Genomic DNA, 20,214 nt, shown 5'->3' with positions numbered 1-20,214 from the left:
GCAGATTTCTTCACTTTTCTTCAAGCTTTCAAGGTACACCTTCGGGTTGGAGTCAAGACCGACAGTGCAACTGCTTGCGGCTGTTGTATCATGGAAACAAACGTGTTCTCCTGGGATACACGAAATTTGTTTTAAGGGACCCGTGTCTAACACGATCCTCAGCCAAGAACAGTTTCGTCTGTTCGAGTTATCTGTCTTTGTTTTTCCTTTTTCAGTTGTAATTGTATTTTCTTTTCAGTTGTAATTCTGTTATTGTTCTTGTATTTCAAGTTAATAAATTGTTTTATTTATTTTACACGAACGGATTCCTACATCATCATTATTCCACCTACAGTCACCGGATTCAAAACCCTCTTAAAAATCCAAGTTTTCCGACCACCAGAGTACAGATATTCCAGTGAAAGATAGTGTCGTAATAGAAGAGACAGTGAATAAAACTGAAGTGGGGAAAACGTCACCGTTTCTTCCGTTTTATACTCCAAGTGAAGCTCACTATTTGTTTTGAAAGTAATCATCATCTCCGGCGACACCGGGAGGTTCTTTAAACAGCAGTTTCCGCCGCCGTCGCAGGCGAAGCACATAATAATGGTGTTACTAGATACGCCAGATATCGTAGAGTAGACTCCACCGCTGTGTGCGGCAAGATTAGACGGTGGACGAGCGTGAAACCTAATGCCGGATTCGGAATTGGAGACGGTTTGTCTTCGAAAACGCACTCGTCGGAGGACCAGATTTCGTTGTCAGGGGTGTGGTGACGGTGGCAGATCTTTTGAGGATCCGATGTGCGGAAGTGGCAGATGGTGGTGGTGGATCTGTCATGCGGTTTATCGGAGATGGTGGTGGTTGGTGAAAGTGATGGTGGCAGGCAGTTTGTGCAGGGTTAATCGAAGAAGAACATGGGTTTTATACCCATGAATGTGCCACATCGTCAAAAATAGTCCACGTAGGATGCCAGCTAGGATGGAAGACTAACTCAGTTACTCATTTTTTAACTGACTGGTGAAATGACAAACAAAACTAAAAGTTTGGGGTGTCACAGATCAAAGTGTTAGTTGCGGGTGTTATCGGCCAATTCTTCAAAGTTTGAGGTGTTAAAATCCAATTGCCCATATTTTAATCATGAGGCGTCATGTGAAATTGAAACAAGCTTTCCACTTTTATCATCTGCTGGTGTCGGTGTATGGGGGTGGGTGTTTGACTGGTAAGATAGACGGACCGGCAACCGGCCGGAGGTGCACCGGTCACCGGATCAAGAAAAACGAGATGGTGGTGAAGGGTGGTGAGGGTGGGGAAGATGAAGTGGTGGTGGTGGTTTGATTCTTGGAGACCAAAACTAGAAAGAGGAAGAGAGAAAGGGGAGATGGGTTTAAATATATTTCTTTTTATCCTTAAGTTATTTTTTAATAACAAGGGCAATTTAGTAATTTCACACCCACTTAACTGAAAAAACTAATCTTCATCCGCGTCAGGGACTATCCAGGAACGAAAATTGAAAAGTTGGGGACTATAGAGGTAATTTTAGAAAGTTAGGGACTAAAGATGAAAAAAGGCTAAATCACAGGGACTATCTAGGCATTTAACTCTTTTTTTTAATATAAACCTATAGTTTTAAAATTGCTATATGGAAAAAAGAAAAAGGGAAAAATGTTTGATTTTTTGGGGTACGTTGGGGCTTGGGCAAATATAAATACCATCTAAATGTGCAGGTGATACTCGATAGTGTTCTCTCATATTTATCTTCTTATTTGTCTGGTTATAACTTGGAACCAAAGAAGCCAATTATCAACGACAAGTTCACCGCCATTGCTCGGAGCTCCGGCCATTTATCATCGGAGAATCCTCTCTCATGTGGTTGTTTTGCCAGCCTCCTCGAACCATCCAGCAATTTCGCAACCCACACCACCACCCATCTCCACCTCAATCCCACACGCGCCACCCCACCTCCGTCACGCTCCACCCCTCCACTACCACCACCACCAACACCAACCACCTTATCCAATCCCTCTGTAACAAAGGTCGCATCAAACAAGCCATTCAAGTTCTCACTCAAGAACCCAACCCAACTCAACGCACTTATGAACTCTTAATCCTCTCATGCGCCGTTGCAAATTCGTTCTCCGACGCTGTTACCGTTAACCGCCGCCTTATCGATGATGGGTTCGATGAGGACCCATTTCTGGCGACTAAACTTATCGATATGTATTCGAATTTGGGGTGTATTGAATATGCACGCAAGGTGTTTGATGAAATGCCCAATAGAACTATATATGTTTACAATGCGTTTTTCCGGGCGCTAACGATTGCTGATCATGGGTTAGATGTGTTTGGTGTCTTTTGTTATATGAATGCAGATGGGATTAAACCGGATAGGTTTACTTACACTTATGTTCTCAAGGCATGTGTTGCGTCGGATAGTTCGGTTTCGCTGTTGCCGAAGGGAAAGGAGATTCATGCTCATGTTTTGAGACATGGGTTTGAGATTAATGTTCATGTTATGACTACTTTGGTTGACATGTATGCTAGGTTTGGGTGTGTGTCGCAAGCGGGTTATGTTTTTAACCAAATGGTTTCGAAGAATGTGGTTTCTTGGAGTGCTATGATTGCGTGTTATGCGAAAAACGGGAGACCGTTTGATGCACTCCAACTGTTTGGTGAAATGATGCTTGAAGTTCATGATTCGACACCAAATGCAGTGACAATGGTTAGTGTTCTTCAAGCATGCGGTGCACTTGCAGCTTTAGAGCAAGGAAGGTTATTGCACGCTTACATCCTACGAAGAGGTCTCGATTCAGTTTTGCCGGTTCTTGCGTCTCTGATTACTATGTATGCGAGATGTGGTGATCTTGAAGTTGGAAAACGGGTTTTCGATCAAATGGTTAAACGCGATGTTGTTTCATGGAACGCTATGATTTCAAGTTATGGAATGCATGGATTTGGTGAAAAGGCGATTGAAGTTTACAATGAAATGGTATCGAACAAGATTGCTCCGAGTCCTATAACGTTTGTGAGTCTTCTTGGTGCTTGTAGCCATGCGGGTCTTGTGGATGAAGGGAAAAACTTGTTTGAATCCATAACACGAGATCATAACATGCGTTTAACCGTGGAGCATTACGCTTGTATGGTGGATCTTTTGGGTCGGGCCAATAGATTAGACGAGGCAGCTAAGATTATACAAGATATGAGAGCTGAACCCGGGCCTAAAGTTTGGGGTTCACTTCTAGGATCATGTAGGATTCATTGCAATGTTGAATTAGCCGAGAGGGCAAGCAAGCGGCTTTTTGAGCTCGAACCCACAAACGCGGGGAATTATGTACTTTTAGCCGAGATTTACGCAGAGGCCCAGTTGTGGGATGAAGTGTCAAAGGTGAAGAAGCTTTTACAAACTCAAGAGCTTCAAAAGAAATCCGGATGTAGTTGGATTGAAGTGAAAAAGAAAATATACTCCTTTGAATCGGTTGATGAGTTCAATCCTCACGTTGAACAGCTCCACGCGTTTTTACTCAAATTATCAATGGAGATGAAGGAACACGGTTACCAGCCCAAGACTAAAGTCGTGTTGTATGATGTCGATGAGATGGAAAAAGAGCGGATTTTATTGGGTCATAGTGAGAAACTGGCGGTTGCGTTCGGGTTGATTAATAGTTCTAAAGGAGAAACAATTAGGATCACGAAGAATTTACGGTTATGTGAAGATTGTCATTCAGTCACAAAGTTTGTGTCTAAGTTTGCAGATAGAGAAATTTTGGTACGCGATGTGAACCGCATACATCGTTTTAAAGACGGGGTTTGTTCGTGTGGGGATTATTGGTAATGTTTGTAAGCATACTTGACTCCTAATCTTTATAATCAACAAGGGTTCTTTGTCCCAAAGGGTTATACATGCATGGTTTCTTGTTGATTAAGATAAATGATGAATGTCTCTTCCAAATGTTTTCAGTTATGATTAGTAAGTAAAGATGACAGATCAGTAAATATTGTAAATTTGGTTAACCAGTATGAATAAAAGAATACAGATCACATTATCTTTTTAGTATAGTATACCAGGATGTGTTCAAGCAAATGCTTTTCTTGTTTACTGCACGATCAGAGAGCTGTCTTGCTTCATTTTGAGTAAATTGCTCTCTATGTTCCGTAACACGGGTTTGTAGCTGCAATTATTGACCAGCATATGAACATAAGTTGATTCGCGAACTAATGTTACATGATTTTGTTGGTATAAGGGAAATAACAGAAAATGACAAATGAGTGGTTAGTGTAATGGATCAAAACGGGTAACTTTGAGTATGCTTTGGGTCACACGGGCCCAGAAGCCCTTTTTTGTCTTCTCTTTTCTTGAATTTTAAAAACTATGTTTTAAATACTAGAGTAAAATGTCATTTCGTCCCTGAAGTTTGGCTACTTTGCGACTTTCGTCCAAAGGTTTGTTTTTCCGCATCAGGATCCAAAAGGTTTGAAATCTTGTCATCATCCAAAAGAGTAAAATTGCCCTTTAAGTTGACAAAAAAGATAGAAATATCCCTGACTTAACGGAGAAAAATGGATGGAGTTAACGAGCCAGATGAAAATGGCAAGATTTCAAACCTTTTGGAACCAGATGCGGAAAAACAAACCTTTGAACGAGAATCGCAAAACTAGCCACACCTCATGGACGAAAATGGCATTTTACTCTAAATACTATTTATTTTTATTTTTTTTTTGTTAAGGTAATGATTGAAATTCTAAAATATAAATATTTAGGTAGATCTATGCATTGTGACTACAAGTAGGGTGACTTACTGACTTTTGACGTGTTTTCATTTTAGCTACACCTTTTAATTAACCCGGTTGACCCGTTAGAGGCAAAGTATAACTCAGACTGACATGTTTATCCATAAACGTGTCTAAATTGCCACCTCTGGTGAATAACAAGTATGAAGAGAGAACCGTACAGGCGAGCAAGGCCGTTGTAGGCATGAACCGCTTGTTGGAGCTGAGCTGAGAGCTGCAAAACCTCTGCAGATAGTGTCTCAGCCTTGCTTTGTTCTTTAGCTAGTTGACCCTGCATCCAAGTCGATATTATTTTAATAATAATCTAACTTTCTTTTAATGAATTAGGAGGTTTTATGCACTAAAACTACCTTTAGCAACATTTAACCCATTTCACTTGAGAAGATTATAGGACTAACCTTTAGGGATACAACTTCAGCAGTATAAGCCTGAGATATCTCACTCACTCCGTTATTTGACTCCAAACTACGTTTGTGACCCTCACGATCATTGATGATAGACATGCTAGCTTGTTCTGTTCTTAATTTATCCAACATAGTACGGAGCTCCTCATTTTGTTTCAGGCAATCTTTTACCTGCATAGATCAGTCGTAAGACACGTTAGGTAATGTAGTTCACTCGTCACAACTTAAGCATTTTACCTTATTTTCCCACTGTGTGACCATGCCAGTTGCCTCTTGATAAGCTGATGATAAGTTAGAATTCTCCTCAAAGAGCCTTTCTATTTCAGAAGATTGGGAATCAATCTGCACACCCAAATAAACAAAAAAAAAAATACATATATTATAGTTCATGCAGCGATGTAAACAATTTTACATAGTAAGTTAAAATGCGAACCTCTGACAGTAGCTTTTGTCTGCTGCTCTCCAATCTCTCGACAGCTACTGCCATATCATGCAACTGCTTCTCAAGTCTCTCTTTATCTTCCTACAATCAGCAGTTTACAGTCCATAATAGTTAAATATGTCTAACTGGTAATCGGGATTCAGAAGTAGAGGTGACAAGATTGGCGGGTTTGGTGATAGTTCAAAACAGGTTCGGATCAGAGCAACCCACTTAAGTGTGGTTTAAAACAGACTCTCGGTTTTGGGCTGACCTACTAGCACTATTTTTATTCATTTTTTAGTAAAGTTATAAATAACTAAAGTACTAATTACGATTACGAAAAATACTATTCTTATAATAATAATAATCAAAACATGTGAACAAACCCATTAGAAAGAACATAATCTAAATTGGCCAATTAATGAGTAACCGGGTGGAAACTGCCCCTTCTAGTTGTGCAAATATAATTGTACCAATAATGTGACTAGAAGCCACATGACATTTCAAAATTTAAGAGTATAGTACACGGATGGTCCTTGTGGTTTACCAAAATTTTGGATTTAGTCCCTAGCTCTCTAAAAGTACATGGATGGTCCCTGTGGTTCGCACTTTGTAACGCATTTAGTCCGGAGCCAACAAATCTAAAAGTTTTAGCAATGCGTTACAAAGTGCAAACCACAGGGACCATCCATGTACTTTTGAAAAAAGCCGGGGACTAAATTCGTTACAAAGTGCAAACCATAGGGACCATCTGTATAGTATTGAAAAGCTAGGGACCAAATCCAAAATTTTGATAAACCACAGGGACCATCTGTGTACTTTACTCAATTTTATTTTCAAGACACTAATCATTCAAGAATTTAACTGCTAAGATGAAACTACAACCCTTGTTTTCCCCTGAAACTAGTAGGGTATCCGACTCTTTTTTAGAACATCGTCACTTCTGTTTTTCCCTTACCATTGTGAACTGGGCAACTCTTTCACTATTTCCTGCATTAAATGACAAATATCCAAAAGTAGAGAAAGTTAATAATAAACTTGAATACAAATATAAAAGTGATAAAATCGGGGACGTTACCTTATAAAATCAAATTTTTATATTGTTTAAATTTCTTGATAAATGGATTTAGACAAATGAAGATACCTAACAACGTAAGCTATTATCTTCTTTGCTATAGTTTTAGCAACTGTTTTTTATTATAGGATTCACTGTAAGTTGCATGATTAATTGTATGCAAAATCAAGCTCTTTTAAGTAAAAAATAATGTCTTCTCACCTGGTTTGTTTTTACAAATATAAAAGGGCAAACCTGACCTACAAAAAATTTATAGTAAATTGTTTGTAAATTCTATTAAGTTGACCTTGAACTCAGTCAACTCACTGGCACTTTGTACGAGTTTTCTGTAAATGTCTTATTATATAAGCCTTCTGTAATATTCCTAGAAAGTAGCTCGAAGTTGACATTTCTAAAGGTATGCACTGCTGTAATAGTGCACCGGAAAAGCATTTTGTTTTTTTTTTTGTTTTTTTTTTTTTTGTAAAACACAACCCCTGTTTTTCTTAGGTTAAGGATATATGATTCAAAGGTCTTTTATGTCCTCTTAGTTCTAGGTTATTGTAATTTAAGTATCGGATGGACTGTATAAAGCAATCAAGCCATTCTATACGATTAACCAGATATTTTTATAAACAAGTCTTACAGTCAAGCTTTATTTGGTTTAACTTGTGCATTCTGATACTAATATGTGAACTTCTGTATTGACAGTTTTGGATCTTTCTGGTAAATATTATAACACTACATTGAGTAAAATGCCATTTCCGTCCCTAGAGGTTTGGCTACTTTTTGCGACTTCGTCCAAAGTTTTGTTTTTCCGCATCTGGATCCAAAAGATTTGAAATCTTGCCATTTGCATCCGACTCTGACTATATTTCATATACAAGATTTTGTAGGTTACCTGAGGCCTCTCTGGACATGACCGCTAGCTTTTCTTCCAATTCTTTTTTCTCAGAAAGGATGACAGATATCTTTAATTGCTCCTCAGCTAACTGTTGTTGCTCTTGCCGCCTTAACATTCCCTCTTGCCGCCTCAGCATTGACTCTTGCTATTTAACGATGAATAGTATTTATCAGAAATAATTTCCTTTTGTTCTTCTGTTCACTTTTCACAGGATATATATTACTTAAAAGTTAAAAACTCATTATAACCTCCAGTTGGGACTTCAAATCGGCAAGCTCCTTCTCAATAGCTTGCATGTGATCTGGCGGGCCTCCCCTTGAGGCAAAGGCACCAAGATCACCACTAATTGCTTGTTGTTGTAGTGAGTTTAACTCTGCTCTTAGTGCAGCTGCGTCTTCTTCAGCCTATATTAAGAAGTTTAAGACAAATAAACGTATGGATTTCGGAATACATATGTGGAATATGACGTTGTCATCGGTTATTTACTCGATATTGCTCTTCTTCTGCTTCCTTTAGACGCTTTTTAAGTGCTCGAACCTGTGCTGAGAAATCCTCCTGAACAAAAACATATTTGTAGAAAATTTTTAGCATGTAAAGTTAATAAACTTTACTGCAATAAACAGAAAATCAAAGATCATTGTACCCTTGCAACAACTGCTGCATCCTTTTCCATAGCCACATCCTTAAGAGCTCTTCTCAATGAGGGTACAGTGTTTTGTTCCTAAAATTAACAGCTTGAAATTATAAAGATATTGAATCTAGATTATTACACAACACCAGGTGTCGACTGAAGATTGTATATAGAAGAAAACGATCTTAATTCTAAAGTTTAATAACCTAGTTCGCAAAACCCAAAAATAATGATAGTATGATACCGAAACCCTAGCTTCTTAAGATCAATGTTTCCTTCTAGATACATGTTACAGCATTACTAAATTAGGGTTACAAAAACTATAGCATCCGTTTCAAGATATCAGGAGGAAGTTTTGCACTTCCATATTACAATGTTGAAATCCCAATTTCTTATGTTCAACAAGATGATAATCAACTGCATGATCCGACAAGAGACCAGTTACACATACCAGGTCATTCACCCGTTTATGAAGCATGTCATTCTCCGCTTTGTTAGAATGAAGCTGAAACACAAAGACGAGCATAAGCTACATTAACATCATCAACCACAGTGTAAATAGATGCATAAACAACAAGAATGAATCAGAAATTTCTGAACCTCTAAGCTCAGCCTTTTATTCTCTTCATCCAGTTCCGCATTCCTTTTCTGCAACTCCTGTATCTGTGATACCAATCCACTAATATCACTCTGCAACAAATCAACCAAACAACATAAAATTAAAGATGATGAGAACATTAAACGAAATTCAAGAACAAATTTGCCAATTATTAGCAAAACTAAATCACATATTCAAAATCAATCAAAAAAAAAAAACAAAACAAAACAAAACCTCAGAAATTCCGCTTCCGCTAGATGATTTCTTGATCCCGAACACCTCTGATTCAAATAACAAACACATAGATCCAATAAACATAATATACAATACGCAAACGATACACAAACTGATCAGAAAATACTATATACGATACGTAAACTAACAATTAACAGAACCGTTACCGCTAGGGTTAAGACGCAACATTAGATCCAAAATTCATAACATAGGATACACAAACTGATCGGAAAACACGATATACGATACGTAAACTAACACTTAACAGAACCGTTACCGCTAGGGTTTAGACGCAACATTAGATCCAAAATTCATAACATACGATACGCAAACTGATCAGAAAACACGAAATACGATACATAAACCAACAATTAACAGAACCGTTACCGCTAGGGTTTGGAGGCAAGGTTAGATCAGGTCCAGATGAGGTTTTGCTTAACTTTTGAGCCGCTCTCTTCTGACGAATTTCTTCCAACTGCAATAATAAACAAGTTCTAACAATTTAATTGATCAGGAAAAAGCTAAATTACTGTTGATTCTTATGTGATTATTGAGAAGATGTTATGAATTTGGTTGTGAGAATACCGTGCGTCGACCTAGAGATGCGTGATGCGACGCCATTGCAGAGAGAAACTCGGTTGAAGGTTTTTGGCTTGCCGTCGATAGCTACGACGGAGAAAGCAGGGTAAATGTGGTGGTTTTGAATTGAATGTTTAAATTGAATGATTTTGTAAAATAGAACAAATTGTCTGGGTGGTGTAGTCGGTTATCACGCTAGTCTCACACACTAGAGGTCCCCGGTTCGAACCCGGGCTCAGACATCATTTTTATTTCTCTTTTTTAACTTGTAGCGTCCATGTTTTTCACCTTTTTATTTGTATTTTACTCTTTTAACGTGTAACGTCTACGTTTTCAAAACCTGATATAATTTTTAGCAGCGGAAATTTGACCCATATTTTTCTATTTTCGTAATCAGGTAATAAGAGTCGAATTTCTTATATTATCATAAACATTAATGTGTTAAAGACTTTTTTTTTTTGAAAGGCCAACGAATCTTTATTAATCAAAACCAAATGTTACACACTTTTATTCATGTTTAAAGAAAGTTCTTCAGCAATCATTGAATAGATCGTTAAATCAGTCAAACTAATTCATGGAATCGTTGAATTTGCTGAGTCGGCTCACTTCGATCTATTCAATGATTGACGAAGATCGTTTCTTAAACATGATAGATGAGCAACAAATCAAGGAATCTTTTGAAGATAAAAAAAAATAATTTGACGACGAAAAAACCAATAAATCGGGAAAAGGACAATTGACGAAAGCAATCATATAAAGCGATTAAGAGATTGGTAAGAAATAAAGAACTTTGATGCTTAAAACACTCTTGGTGATTTTAGTGTCATCAAGATATTTTAACCTTTAGAGTGATTGTATCTACTTGTAATCCAAATGAGAAATCATTATAAATATTGATATGAGTTAGTAGGTTTGGCGTGCACGCTCATTCAATGATATTATGGTTTCGGTACTAAGGAACCTCTATCGGATCAGTACCATGACGGGGTTCCATGGGGAACTGTCCCTTGGCGGGTCCAACGCAGCACCCGGGTAGGGTCAAAGGGCTCGCCCCTTGTGGGGTCCAAAGGGCAACATATTTGATTGGGGTTGCGCTGAAAATGATTATCAAGAAATGTGAATGTCAATAACTACTTTGTAATGCGGAAACAATCTTGTACTTCTGTAGCAACCTTATACAACGATAGGAACCCTTTAACTGCACATGTTACATCTACCAATCGAATAACTGCCAATTGAAATATTGGTTGTTTCACCCCAGTTAATGTGATGGTTTCAATCCTATATAAATGAGTAATTTGGTTAGATTTACAAACATCGAATTGCACTTCGATTTATCACTATTCAAACATCTTGTTCTTAGGTAAAATATTTCTATCTTATCCGATTAAGGATTTCGTATACTCATGAAATACTTTAAGTTGAAAACAAGATTACGTAATTCAGAAAGTATCCAACTCAATTACGAAATTTGCAAAAACTACACCTGCCATGTTCCGTCACCATTTTGTGCCTCGTCGATGAAGTTGTTTAGAAGATTAAAAGGAAGTGCGGATATGAGAAAGGATCAGGTTTAGCTGGTTTTAGAAAGGATTGGGGAATAGATGAAGATGTTTTAACTTTTAAAGGGTGATTTTTTTTCATTTTGGTTTTATAACATTCCAGTTTCTTTTGACAAAGGTTTAGTTGGTTTATGGGTTGAGGAATAAGGAGATATGGGAAGTTTCTTTTGAGAAGAAACTTAATGCGAGAAGAAAAAAGATAATCGTAAACATAATAAATAGTTTATAACTCATCTCATTAACTGTTTTCTCTCATTAGGTAGACAAAAACATTTTATCTTACACATTTCAAAATTTATCATACACATAGCAAAATTTATCATATATTTTGTATATATTTTACACATATCAAAATTTATCACACGCTTTATACTACACGTATCAGAATTGATTTTACAGTTTATCTTACGCATATCAAATTGTTTTTCACCGTAAATTAAGTTGTATTGAAAGAGCACATTTTATAAATGAGTTACAAGTTTAATTAGTTAGCTAATTTAAGAGAATACAATAAATTAATTAAAATTATAAATTTACGTATATGCTCTTGTAATAACATTAATACACATATTAAATGGAGCATTTTTACTAGTTTAAAATTTTTATTTTTATTCTTACAAAAAATTTCTTCACATTTGAATCCAAAATTTAAAAATATGGTTTAACTTTTAAAGGATAGTTTTGTTATTTTGGTTTTGTAACATTCCAATTTCTTTTGACAAATGTAATAGGGATGGATGGATATTTTTTTTTAATTATTTGTACCCTAAACTAGGGATGGACATTTTTTTTAATTATTTATATCTGTACTGATTTTAGGTATTCGGTACATATATTGGTACCCAGTTTATTTATTTTGATATTAGGTATTTTTGGTATTGGTACGAGTACGAGTAAAAACGAGCACTGGTACCGAAATTTTATATAGAACTTTAAAAAAATATATTATGTTTTATTTCATATTATGGTATTTATGGTACTCGTATTTGGTACCCGTATCTGTATCGTATTGTTACTCGTATCAATTTTACCTATTTGGTACTAGTACTATTGGTATTCGTGCCGATTTTACTTATTTAGTACCCCTACGAGTGCTAAAAAACAAAGTAGTAGCAAAACGGGTACCGTACCAAGATATTCGGTACAATATTTGGTACCAAGTTTTATTCAAATTCAATACTGGTATTTTCCGTACGGGTACTGCCTACCCTAAACGTCTAAAGATACAACATGCAATGCATCCCCATTTAAAGGTTTTTTTTTCGGAAAATTGGTATTTAATAAACCAACCTTTGCCCAGTTGGTAAATAATAATCCAACCTACAGAATTGGTATATAATAATCCTACCTATCAATATGTTGGTACTCAATGAACCTCCGTTAGTTTTTTTTAACTGAAGTTAGTTTTTAAGTTTTATTTATGACACAAACAGTCCCTGTAGTTGTAATTTACTAGTTTTAACTATGAGTTAATAGCCAAAATGGTCCCTGAGGTCAATAGCCACAGCACCGCCACCGCCACCACCACCACCACCACCGCCGCCGCCACCGCCACCACCGCCACAGCACGGCCACCACCACCACCACCACCACCGCACTGCCACCACCACCACCACCATCGCCACCACCACCACCACCACCATCGCCACAGCACCGCCACCACCACCACCACCGCACCGCCACCACCACCACCGGACCGCCACCACCACCGCACCGCCACCACCACCATCTCTGTCTTTGATCATCAACGCCTAAGGGGTTTGAATTCAGATGCAGCAACAGACGATGACTGACCAAAAACATCACAGATCCAACAGCTCTAGCGACGGTGATGGTGGTGGCGGTGCAGTGTTGGTGGTGGTGCTATGGCGATGGTTACGGTGGTGGAGGTGCTGTGGCGATGGTGGTGGTGGTGGTGGCGGTGCGGTGGTGGCGGTGGTGGTGGCGGCGGCGGCGGTGGTGGCGGTGCTGTGGCTATTAACATCAGGGACCATTTTGGCTATTAACTCATAGTTAAAACTAGTAAATTACAACTACAGGGACTGTTTGTGTAATAAATAAAACTTAAAAACTAACTTCAGTTAAAAAAAACTAACAGAGGTTCATTGAGTACCAACATATTGATAGGTAGGATTATTATATACCAATTCTGTAGGTTGGATTATTATTTACCAACTGGGCAAATGTTGGTTTATTAAATACCAATTTTCCTTTTTTTTCAATAATTATGCGAATGTTTTAAGTTTTTATGAGGATGGTGCCAAGGGTTTTGGAAATATGATTAAATTTTATAAACGACTTGATTAATGCATGATTAAGAGGTATTGCATACATGGAAAATATGATTAATTTTTTAAAAGACATAACTAAATATTTTAAGTTGGTTAGACAAAGCATGAGAAACTGGACTATAAAACCATATTAACTAAACTGTAATTTGATTTAACCTAGTAGGTACTTTGAACAGGTTTTATGTACATGTTAGAGAACAATTGCAGAATGTTTTTAATGGAGTTGGAATGTTGGTGACGTTTTTTATTTTATTAGTATTATTTTTTTACAATCACACTTCCTCTAATCACAATACTATATCTACACATTTGTTGACCACAAGAACCTCTTTAACTTTTTGAGAGGGACACATTCATTGATATTGCTATTATACAAAGTGTTTGCCGTTAATTACATTAAGCCATGTGTTTTGGAACAGGTTAAGGGGGCTAAGGTCTTGCCACAATGGCAATGCAAATAAAATGAGAGGAGCATTTCTTGAATAATGCTAAAAGATAAGAAAAGAAAATAAAAAAATATTAAATAAAATAGGCATTAGACCATTCGTAGTCGTGCCCAAGGGGGGCGTTTTTTTCGCTGGAAAACGTCTAAACACGCCATCCCACCACCCCACAGGGCGTGTTTGGGCGTGTTTGGATAAATTTGTTGTTTTGGCGTTGTTTAAATAACGCTATGGGGGCAATGTTTGGGCCAATCAGAGCTATCTTATTTAGTGTTTGACCAATACCTTTTTTTGTTAGTTTTTTTAATTTTATTTAATTGTTTACACCCTTTTAACATAATACCCACATCCCCACTACACCCATTTTAGAAAAACGCCCAATAATGTCCCTTGCTGACTGTACTGCCACATGGCGGAAAACACCCAAGGGTGGGGGCATTATTCACCATTACCACTACGCATGGTCTTAACGAGCATTAACCATCACACATTTTTTAAAGAGTCGTTATAATGTTGATGTGACGAAAAAAATGTGTATTAGGGCATTAACCTACGCACGTTTTTTTTAGAGTAAATTACTGTTTTGGCCTATGTGTTTTAGCCAGTTTAACCATTTCAGCCCAAAAAAGGAATCTTTTAACATATCGAGGTTGCTTTTTATAATGGTTTTGGCCCCTAACACTAACTTTGTTACTTTTTTGCAGTTAAGTGTAAGGGTAATTAGGTCATTATATACCTTTGGGGCTGTTTTTGATAATTAGAAAGTTCTTTTAATATTTAAGAGATTATTAATGCAATTACTCAAGTTTTTTTTATTATTTCGTTTTTTTCACGATTATTATTTAACAAAATACGTTTTAAATATACAAATGAATATGTATTTTCATTAACCGTTCATTTTTATAAAAGTCGTTTTAAAAAATAATTTGTTATTTTACATTTTGTTTAAACCCTCTATCGTTTTTAAAATTGTTCCTTTTTAAATCATTTGTTTTTTAAAATCGTTCGTTTTAAAGTCGTTTGTCTTTCAAATTTTTTAAACACTTTATTTTTTACATTCTTTTTAAAATTATTTATTTTTAATCATTCTAAACTACTCACTTTTTTTAGTTCTTTCCTTTTTTAAGTTTTACAAAACGACGTGTATAAAAAACAAAAGAAATGTAAGATTTGAAAAGAAAGAAACATTCTAATAAAAAGTTTGCTTGTTTATTCAAAATTCGTTATTTTTTAACCTTTCGTTTATTAAATTCATGTGTTTTTAGTTACTTACACTTGTTAATTTATTTTTGTAAGGTTTTGTTTTTTTTTTTAGAGTGAATTGCAAGTTTTGTCCTTTATCTTTAGGCCATTTTGCAAGTTTTGTCCTTTATGTTTAAATTTGACGAGTTTTGTCCTTTATGTTTAAAAATCAAGCACGTTTTACCCTTTGAGCCTTAAAAATCAAGCACGTTTTGTCCTTTATGTTTAAAAATCAAGCACGTTTTGTCCTTTATGTTTAAAAAATCAAGCACGTTTTGTCCTTAAAAATCAAGCACGTTTTGCCCCAAAGGGTAAAACGTGCTTGATTTTCAAACATAAAGGACAAAACTCGTCAAATTTATACATAAAGGACAAAACTTGCAAAATGGCCTAAAGATAAAGGACAAAACTTGCAAAATGGCCTAAAAATGGTCTAAATATCATTTCTTTAATCTTCGTCTTTTAAACCATAGTTCGTTTAAAATATATCGTTTTTAAATTCCTTCGACTTTAAATCGTTTGAAGTTCTTTTTCCCTAACGGCTATATGTGACAACCCGTATTTTGAACCTACATTAGTACAACTCGCTTGAACCTTATGTGATTATTTGAACTGATTGTGTGAACTTCGAATTGAATGTTATATGACTCTGATTTTGGTGAGATAGTGTACCGAATATAAATGAACCAAACGTCAACCCAAGTACACGAGCCCATTCGGCCCTTACGACTCGAGACCATTAGGGCGGCCCGATGAGGGGACGGCCCACTTCTCTTAAACGTGTAAACACCCATCATGGGGGTTTGTTCTCTCATTAGTTACAACAATACAAACACACACAAACCCTAGGAGCTCTCTTTCTCTCTCGTTTTTCCCTTGGAATCCGACGGCAACACCTTCAACATCGAAGTCCTTTAGATCTCGGCTCATATCTAGATCTAACTAGATACTTCACACATCCGGTTAGCACTTTATCCTTATTTGATGGTTGATGATGCATATTACTAGGTGGTTATTATGAATTCAGATTATGAGATTTACTAGAACCGATTTTGTTATAGTGCTCGGCTGTGATGTTATTGATTGGTTCGGCATGTATGATTTAGGTTGCATGATAGTCTATGAAGTTGTTAATCAAATGATCCGGTTGCATATTTATGTTGATAGTGGATTACTGTTCTTGTTGATGATGATTTGAATAAATGAAACTGTTGAACATGGTGCTTGATCCGATGTGTGAAACTGATAAATTGTTAGCTGGATTTACGGAGTGATTGTTGCAGTTTAATCATGGAAGTCTGTTACATATCGTCTCGACAAGGGTGCGAGTCGAGATTGCTAGTCTCGACTCGAGACCACATAAGCGACACAAAACAGCATAAACCGAAACCCCGGTTGCGAGTCCAGTTGCGACTCGAGGCTGTGTTGGTCTCGACTAGAACATGACAACTCGAGAACTCCCCGTTGCGACTCGAGACTTCGAAATCAATATAACCCGAGACCGACTAGTCTCGACTCGAGATTGTTAGTCTCGACTCGAGACCGAGAACATGCACACTCTGTTATTGGACTGGCCCACTGTTACCAGCCCAATTGATTGGGCCGCGTATCTGGACTTTGCTTATGTGAAGTTACTGTAGAACTGCCATGCTTATACGTGAACATGATGATCAATGCTTGTACACAACTTGTTACTATATATGTGGAACATACGTGCAATACTAGTGTACGAATCTGATTGGTATGATAACTGTGATAGGACGTGGTTGATCCCTTTGTAGCTTAACTGAACTGTTGTGTATCATACCGAGCAACCCCAGGTGAGTTCATTGCATTTCTCAAGCATGTGTCCCGGTGGTTTGGGACAACTAGTAAACATTTGGAAGGGAATCTTGAGTAAACATTTATATTGGGTTTTGGTTATTGAACATGGAATAAATCATTATCGGATTGCCTGTAGGGCAATGAGGTAATTAGTTGATAGCGCTATTAGGTTTGACACCTCACACCGGGCCGTAAGGACGGGCGTGAACTAATTATCTGGGCATCATTACCAATGCTTGGTTAGGGGCATTGGGGACTGGACACACTTCCAGGTTATTAAGGGGCACATTCCCCGGATACATATGGGCACACTCCCTAGGGTATCTAGCATGTTATAGCAACATCGTATCATAACGTTGAATTGGCTTAACATACATCGGGTAACAAAACACGTTAACAAAACTTGAACTCACCAGCTTCGTCTGACACACTTGTCTGCATGCTTGCAGGTCGTTAGGGTTGGAGACATGGACTTGCTATCTGGGAGTGCTGGAGTGGTCATGGATCGTGGCTTTTGATTAAACAGTTGACTTGGTGGTTTTGAAACTTTAAACAATTGGATATTATTTCACTTATGCTTCCGCTAAACATATCTTTTGGGTTTAACGTTTGGAATTGAACTTGCTTGGTTAATTAATGACATGTTTATTTAAATACTTGTATGGTTCAATGTGATTGGTGGCTCGTACTCTGATGTGTCGCATCTCCCGCGGTGCTTCCGCTTGTGGTATTTTTGGGGGTGTTACACTATAAGTAAGCTGAATACAAAGTTTAAAAAATGAACGATTTTAAAATGGTTATAAAAGGAACGGTTTAAAAAGAAACGCTTTTAAAAATTAACGACTTAAAATAACGAGTTGTTTAAAAAAGTTAAAAAAATGATTTTAAAAATAACAGTATAAAATGAATCGTTAAAAAACTTTAAAAGACAAACAACTTTAAAAAGAACGATTTCTAATAAACAAACGATTTAAAATGAATAATTTTAAGAACGATACACGGTTTTAAAAAAGGTTAAATAACAAATGATTTTAAAAACGATGTTTATAGAAAACAAATACTTAACATAAATACATGTTAATGGTATATATAAAACATATTTTGTTAAATAATAATCGTTAAAATAACAAAATAATAAAAAAAAACTTGACTAATTGCATTAATAATCTCTTAAATATTAAAACAACTTTGTAATTATTAATTACACAAATGGGTCCTGTGGTTTATACCTAATTTCGCCTTTGAGTACTAACTTTTTATTTTAACAGATTTAGGTTCTATGGTTTCAATTTTGTAACACCTTTGGGTACTAACACCAAAATTAGTTAATTAATGACTAAAATACCCTTGCATTTTTTTAAGTTTATCAATGTAACACATTTGGGTACTAACACCTAATTTTATTTAAGTTTAAATCAATTTTACAAAATCTATTTATTTTTTTTATTTTCATCTTTTTATTATATCTCTTAATTAACATAAAGTCTGTTTATTTTTTTTATTTTCATATTTTTATTAAATTTATTATTTAACATAAAATCTACTTGTTACACCAGTATTTTTTTAAATAGATTTTTTAAATAAAATCTACTAGCTATATAGTTTTATGTAAATTAAATTTCTTACTAGTTTTAAATAATGTAAACCTTACTCGTTTTGAATTTTGGATATATATGAATGATGATGATAATAATAATAATAATAATAATAATAATAATAATAATAATAATAATAATAATAATAAATATCTTTCATGTAAAAAAAATTAAGCCATTTTTAACTCGTTTTTTGTTCATTTACATTTTACTATTTTAGAAAGATATTTAATTTACATAAAATCTACTAGTTGCACCAGTAAAATCTACTAGCTATATTTTATGTAAATTAAATATCTATTTTACAAAAAAACGAGTTAAAAAAAGGCTTAAATATTTTTAGTTTTATCTAAAATACCTAGCTATATAGTTTTATCTAAAATACCTAGCTATATAGTTTTATGTAAATTAAATATCTTTCTAAAATAGTAAAATGTAAATGAACAAAAAAACGAGTTAAAAAAGGCTTAAGTTTTTTTACATGAAAGATATTTATTATTATCAATCATTTCAATCCAAAATTGAAAATAAAAATTTAATTTATATAAAACTATATAGCTAGTAGATTTTATTTAAAAAATCTATTTAAAAAAATACTGGTGTAACAAGTAGATTTTATGTTAAATAAGAATTATATACTAATAAAAAACAAACGGAATGAATAGTGAATTCAATATATATTAATTAATTATTTGAACTTATATTAATTAAAACAAACTAAATCAATAATGATCTAAAAATATGAAAAAAAAAATGAATAGAGTTTATGTTAATTAAGATATATAATAAAATAAAGAAAATAAAAAAATAAATAGATTTTGTAAAATTGATTTAAACTTAAATAAAATTAGGTGTTAGTACCAAAATGTGCTACATTAATAAACTTAAAAAAATGCAAGGGTATTTTAGTCATTAATTAACTAATTTTGTTGTTAGTACCCAAAAGTGTTACAAAATTGAAACTATAGAACCTAAACCTGTTAAAAAAAAGAAGTTAGTACCCAAAGGCGAAATTATGTATAAACCACAGGACCCATTTGTGTAAGCCCCTAAGGTATATAATTACTTAATTACCCTTACAATTAACTGCAAAAAAATTAACAAAGTTAGTTTAAGGGGTCAAAACCGTTATAAAATGCAACCTCGGGGTCTAAAATGTTAAAAGATTTCTTTTTGTGCTGAAATGGTTAAATTGATTAAACCACAGGGGCCAAAACAGTACTTTACTCTTTTTTTATTTGAATGATTAATTTTTCCCCTTAAATATTTACAACTCATAAGGATTGAAATTTGGTATTCTCACAAAAGATAATTACTCTTGAACACTAGGCTATAACCTAAGGTATTGTTTGTTTTTTAAGAGGTAAAATGTCTGCAGTCTGCGGACCACATCTGCAGATATCTGTAGAAGAAGAGGTGGACCAAATCTCTGCAGTTTGCAAGAAGAAGATTGTTTGTTTTTTAACGTATGCAGACTTCTAAAATAAACTGGTGGTGGTGTATGGACGGTGGTTGTTGTGCTGGATGGTGATGGTGGTAGACGACGGTGGTGGTGATCGACGGTAGTGGGTGGTGGACGGTGGTGGTGGTGATGGACGGTAGTGGGTGGTGGATGGTGGTGGTGATGGACGGTGGTGGTGAGTGGTGGTGTTTAATTCTCTGCGG

At 35.5% G+C, this 20,214-nt stretch overlaps 2 protein-coding genes and 1 non-coding gene across 4 annotated transcripts; 2 read left to right on the top strand and 1 right to left on the bottom strand.

Moving 5' to 3' along the window:
• The first annotated feature begins 1,687 nt into the window (after window positions 1–1,687).
• LOC110868297 (pentatricopeptide repeat-containing protein At3g46790, chloroplastic) lies at window positions 1,688–4,035 on the top strand. The gene has a single exon (XM_022117430.2). It carries the CDS (start codon window positions 1,847–1,849, stop codon window positions 3,809–3,811), a length of 1,965 nt encoding a protein of 654 aa, XP_021973122.1. The 5' UTR covers window positions 1,688–1,846; the 3' UTR covers window positions 3,812–4,035.
• On the bottom strand, window positions 3,899–9,818 carry LOC110868301 (paramyosin). 2 transcript variants are annotated; one of them, XM_022117437.2, is made up of 15 exons: window positions 9,599–9,818; window positions 9,401–9,488; window positions 9,014–9,060; window positions 8,782–8,871; window positions 8,633–8,686; window positions 8,194–8,271; window positions 8,037–8,105; window positions 7,799–7,954; window positions 7,548–7,695; window positions 6,551–6,582; window positions 5,605–5,694; window positions 5,409–5,513; window positions 5,166–5,342; window positions 4,929–5,038; window positions 3,899–4,148 (listed from the first exon to the last, which is right to left on the bottom strand). In XM_022117437.2, the coding sequence occupies exons 1-15, from the start codon at window positions 9,632–9,634 to the stop codon at window positions 4,073–4,075; spliced, it is 1,356 nt and encodes a 451-aa protein (XP_021973129.1). In that variant the 5' UTR covers window positions 9,635–9,818; the 3' UTR covers window positions 3,899–4,072. The 2 variants fall into 2 exon arrangements, 1 of the variants encoding a protein (XP_021973129.1); XR_004866074.1 differs by having other exon boundaries at window positions 3,912–4,148; window positions 4,777–5,038.
• On the top strand, window positions 9,761–9,834 carry TRNAV-CAC. The gene has a single exon. It is a non-coding gene; the product is annotated as a tRNA-Val (tRNA).
• The last annotated feature ends 10,380 nt before the right edge of the window (window positions 9,835–20,214 follow it).

This window comes from Helianthus annuus, chromosome 1, assembly GCF_002127325.2.
Source record: "Helianthus annuus cultivar XRQ/B chromosome 1, HanXRQr2.0-SUNRISE, whole genome shotgun sequence".
Taxonomy (NCBI): Eukaryota; Viridiplantae; Streptophyta; class Magnoliopsida; order Asterales; family Asteraceae; genus Helianthus; species Helianthus annuus.
Note: the sequence above shows the minus strand (reverse complement) of the source record. Positions and strands in the feature narration are given on the sequence as shown.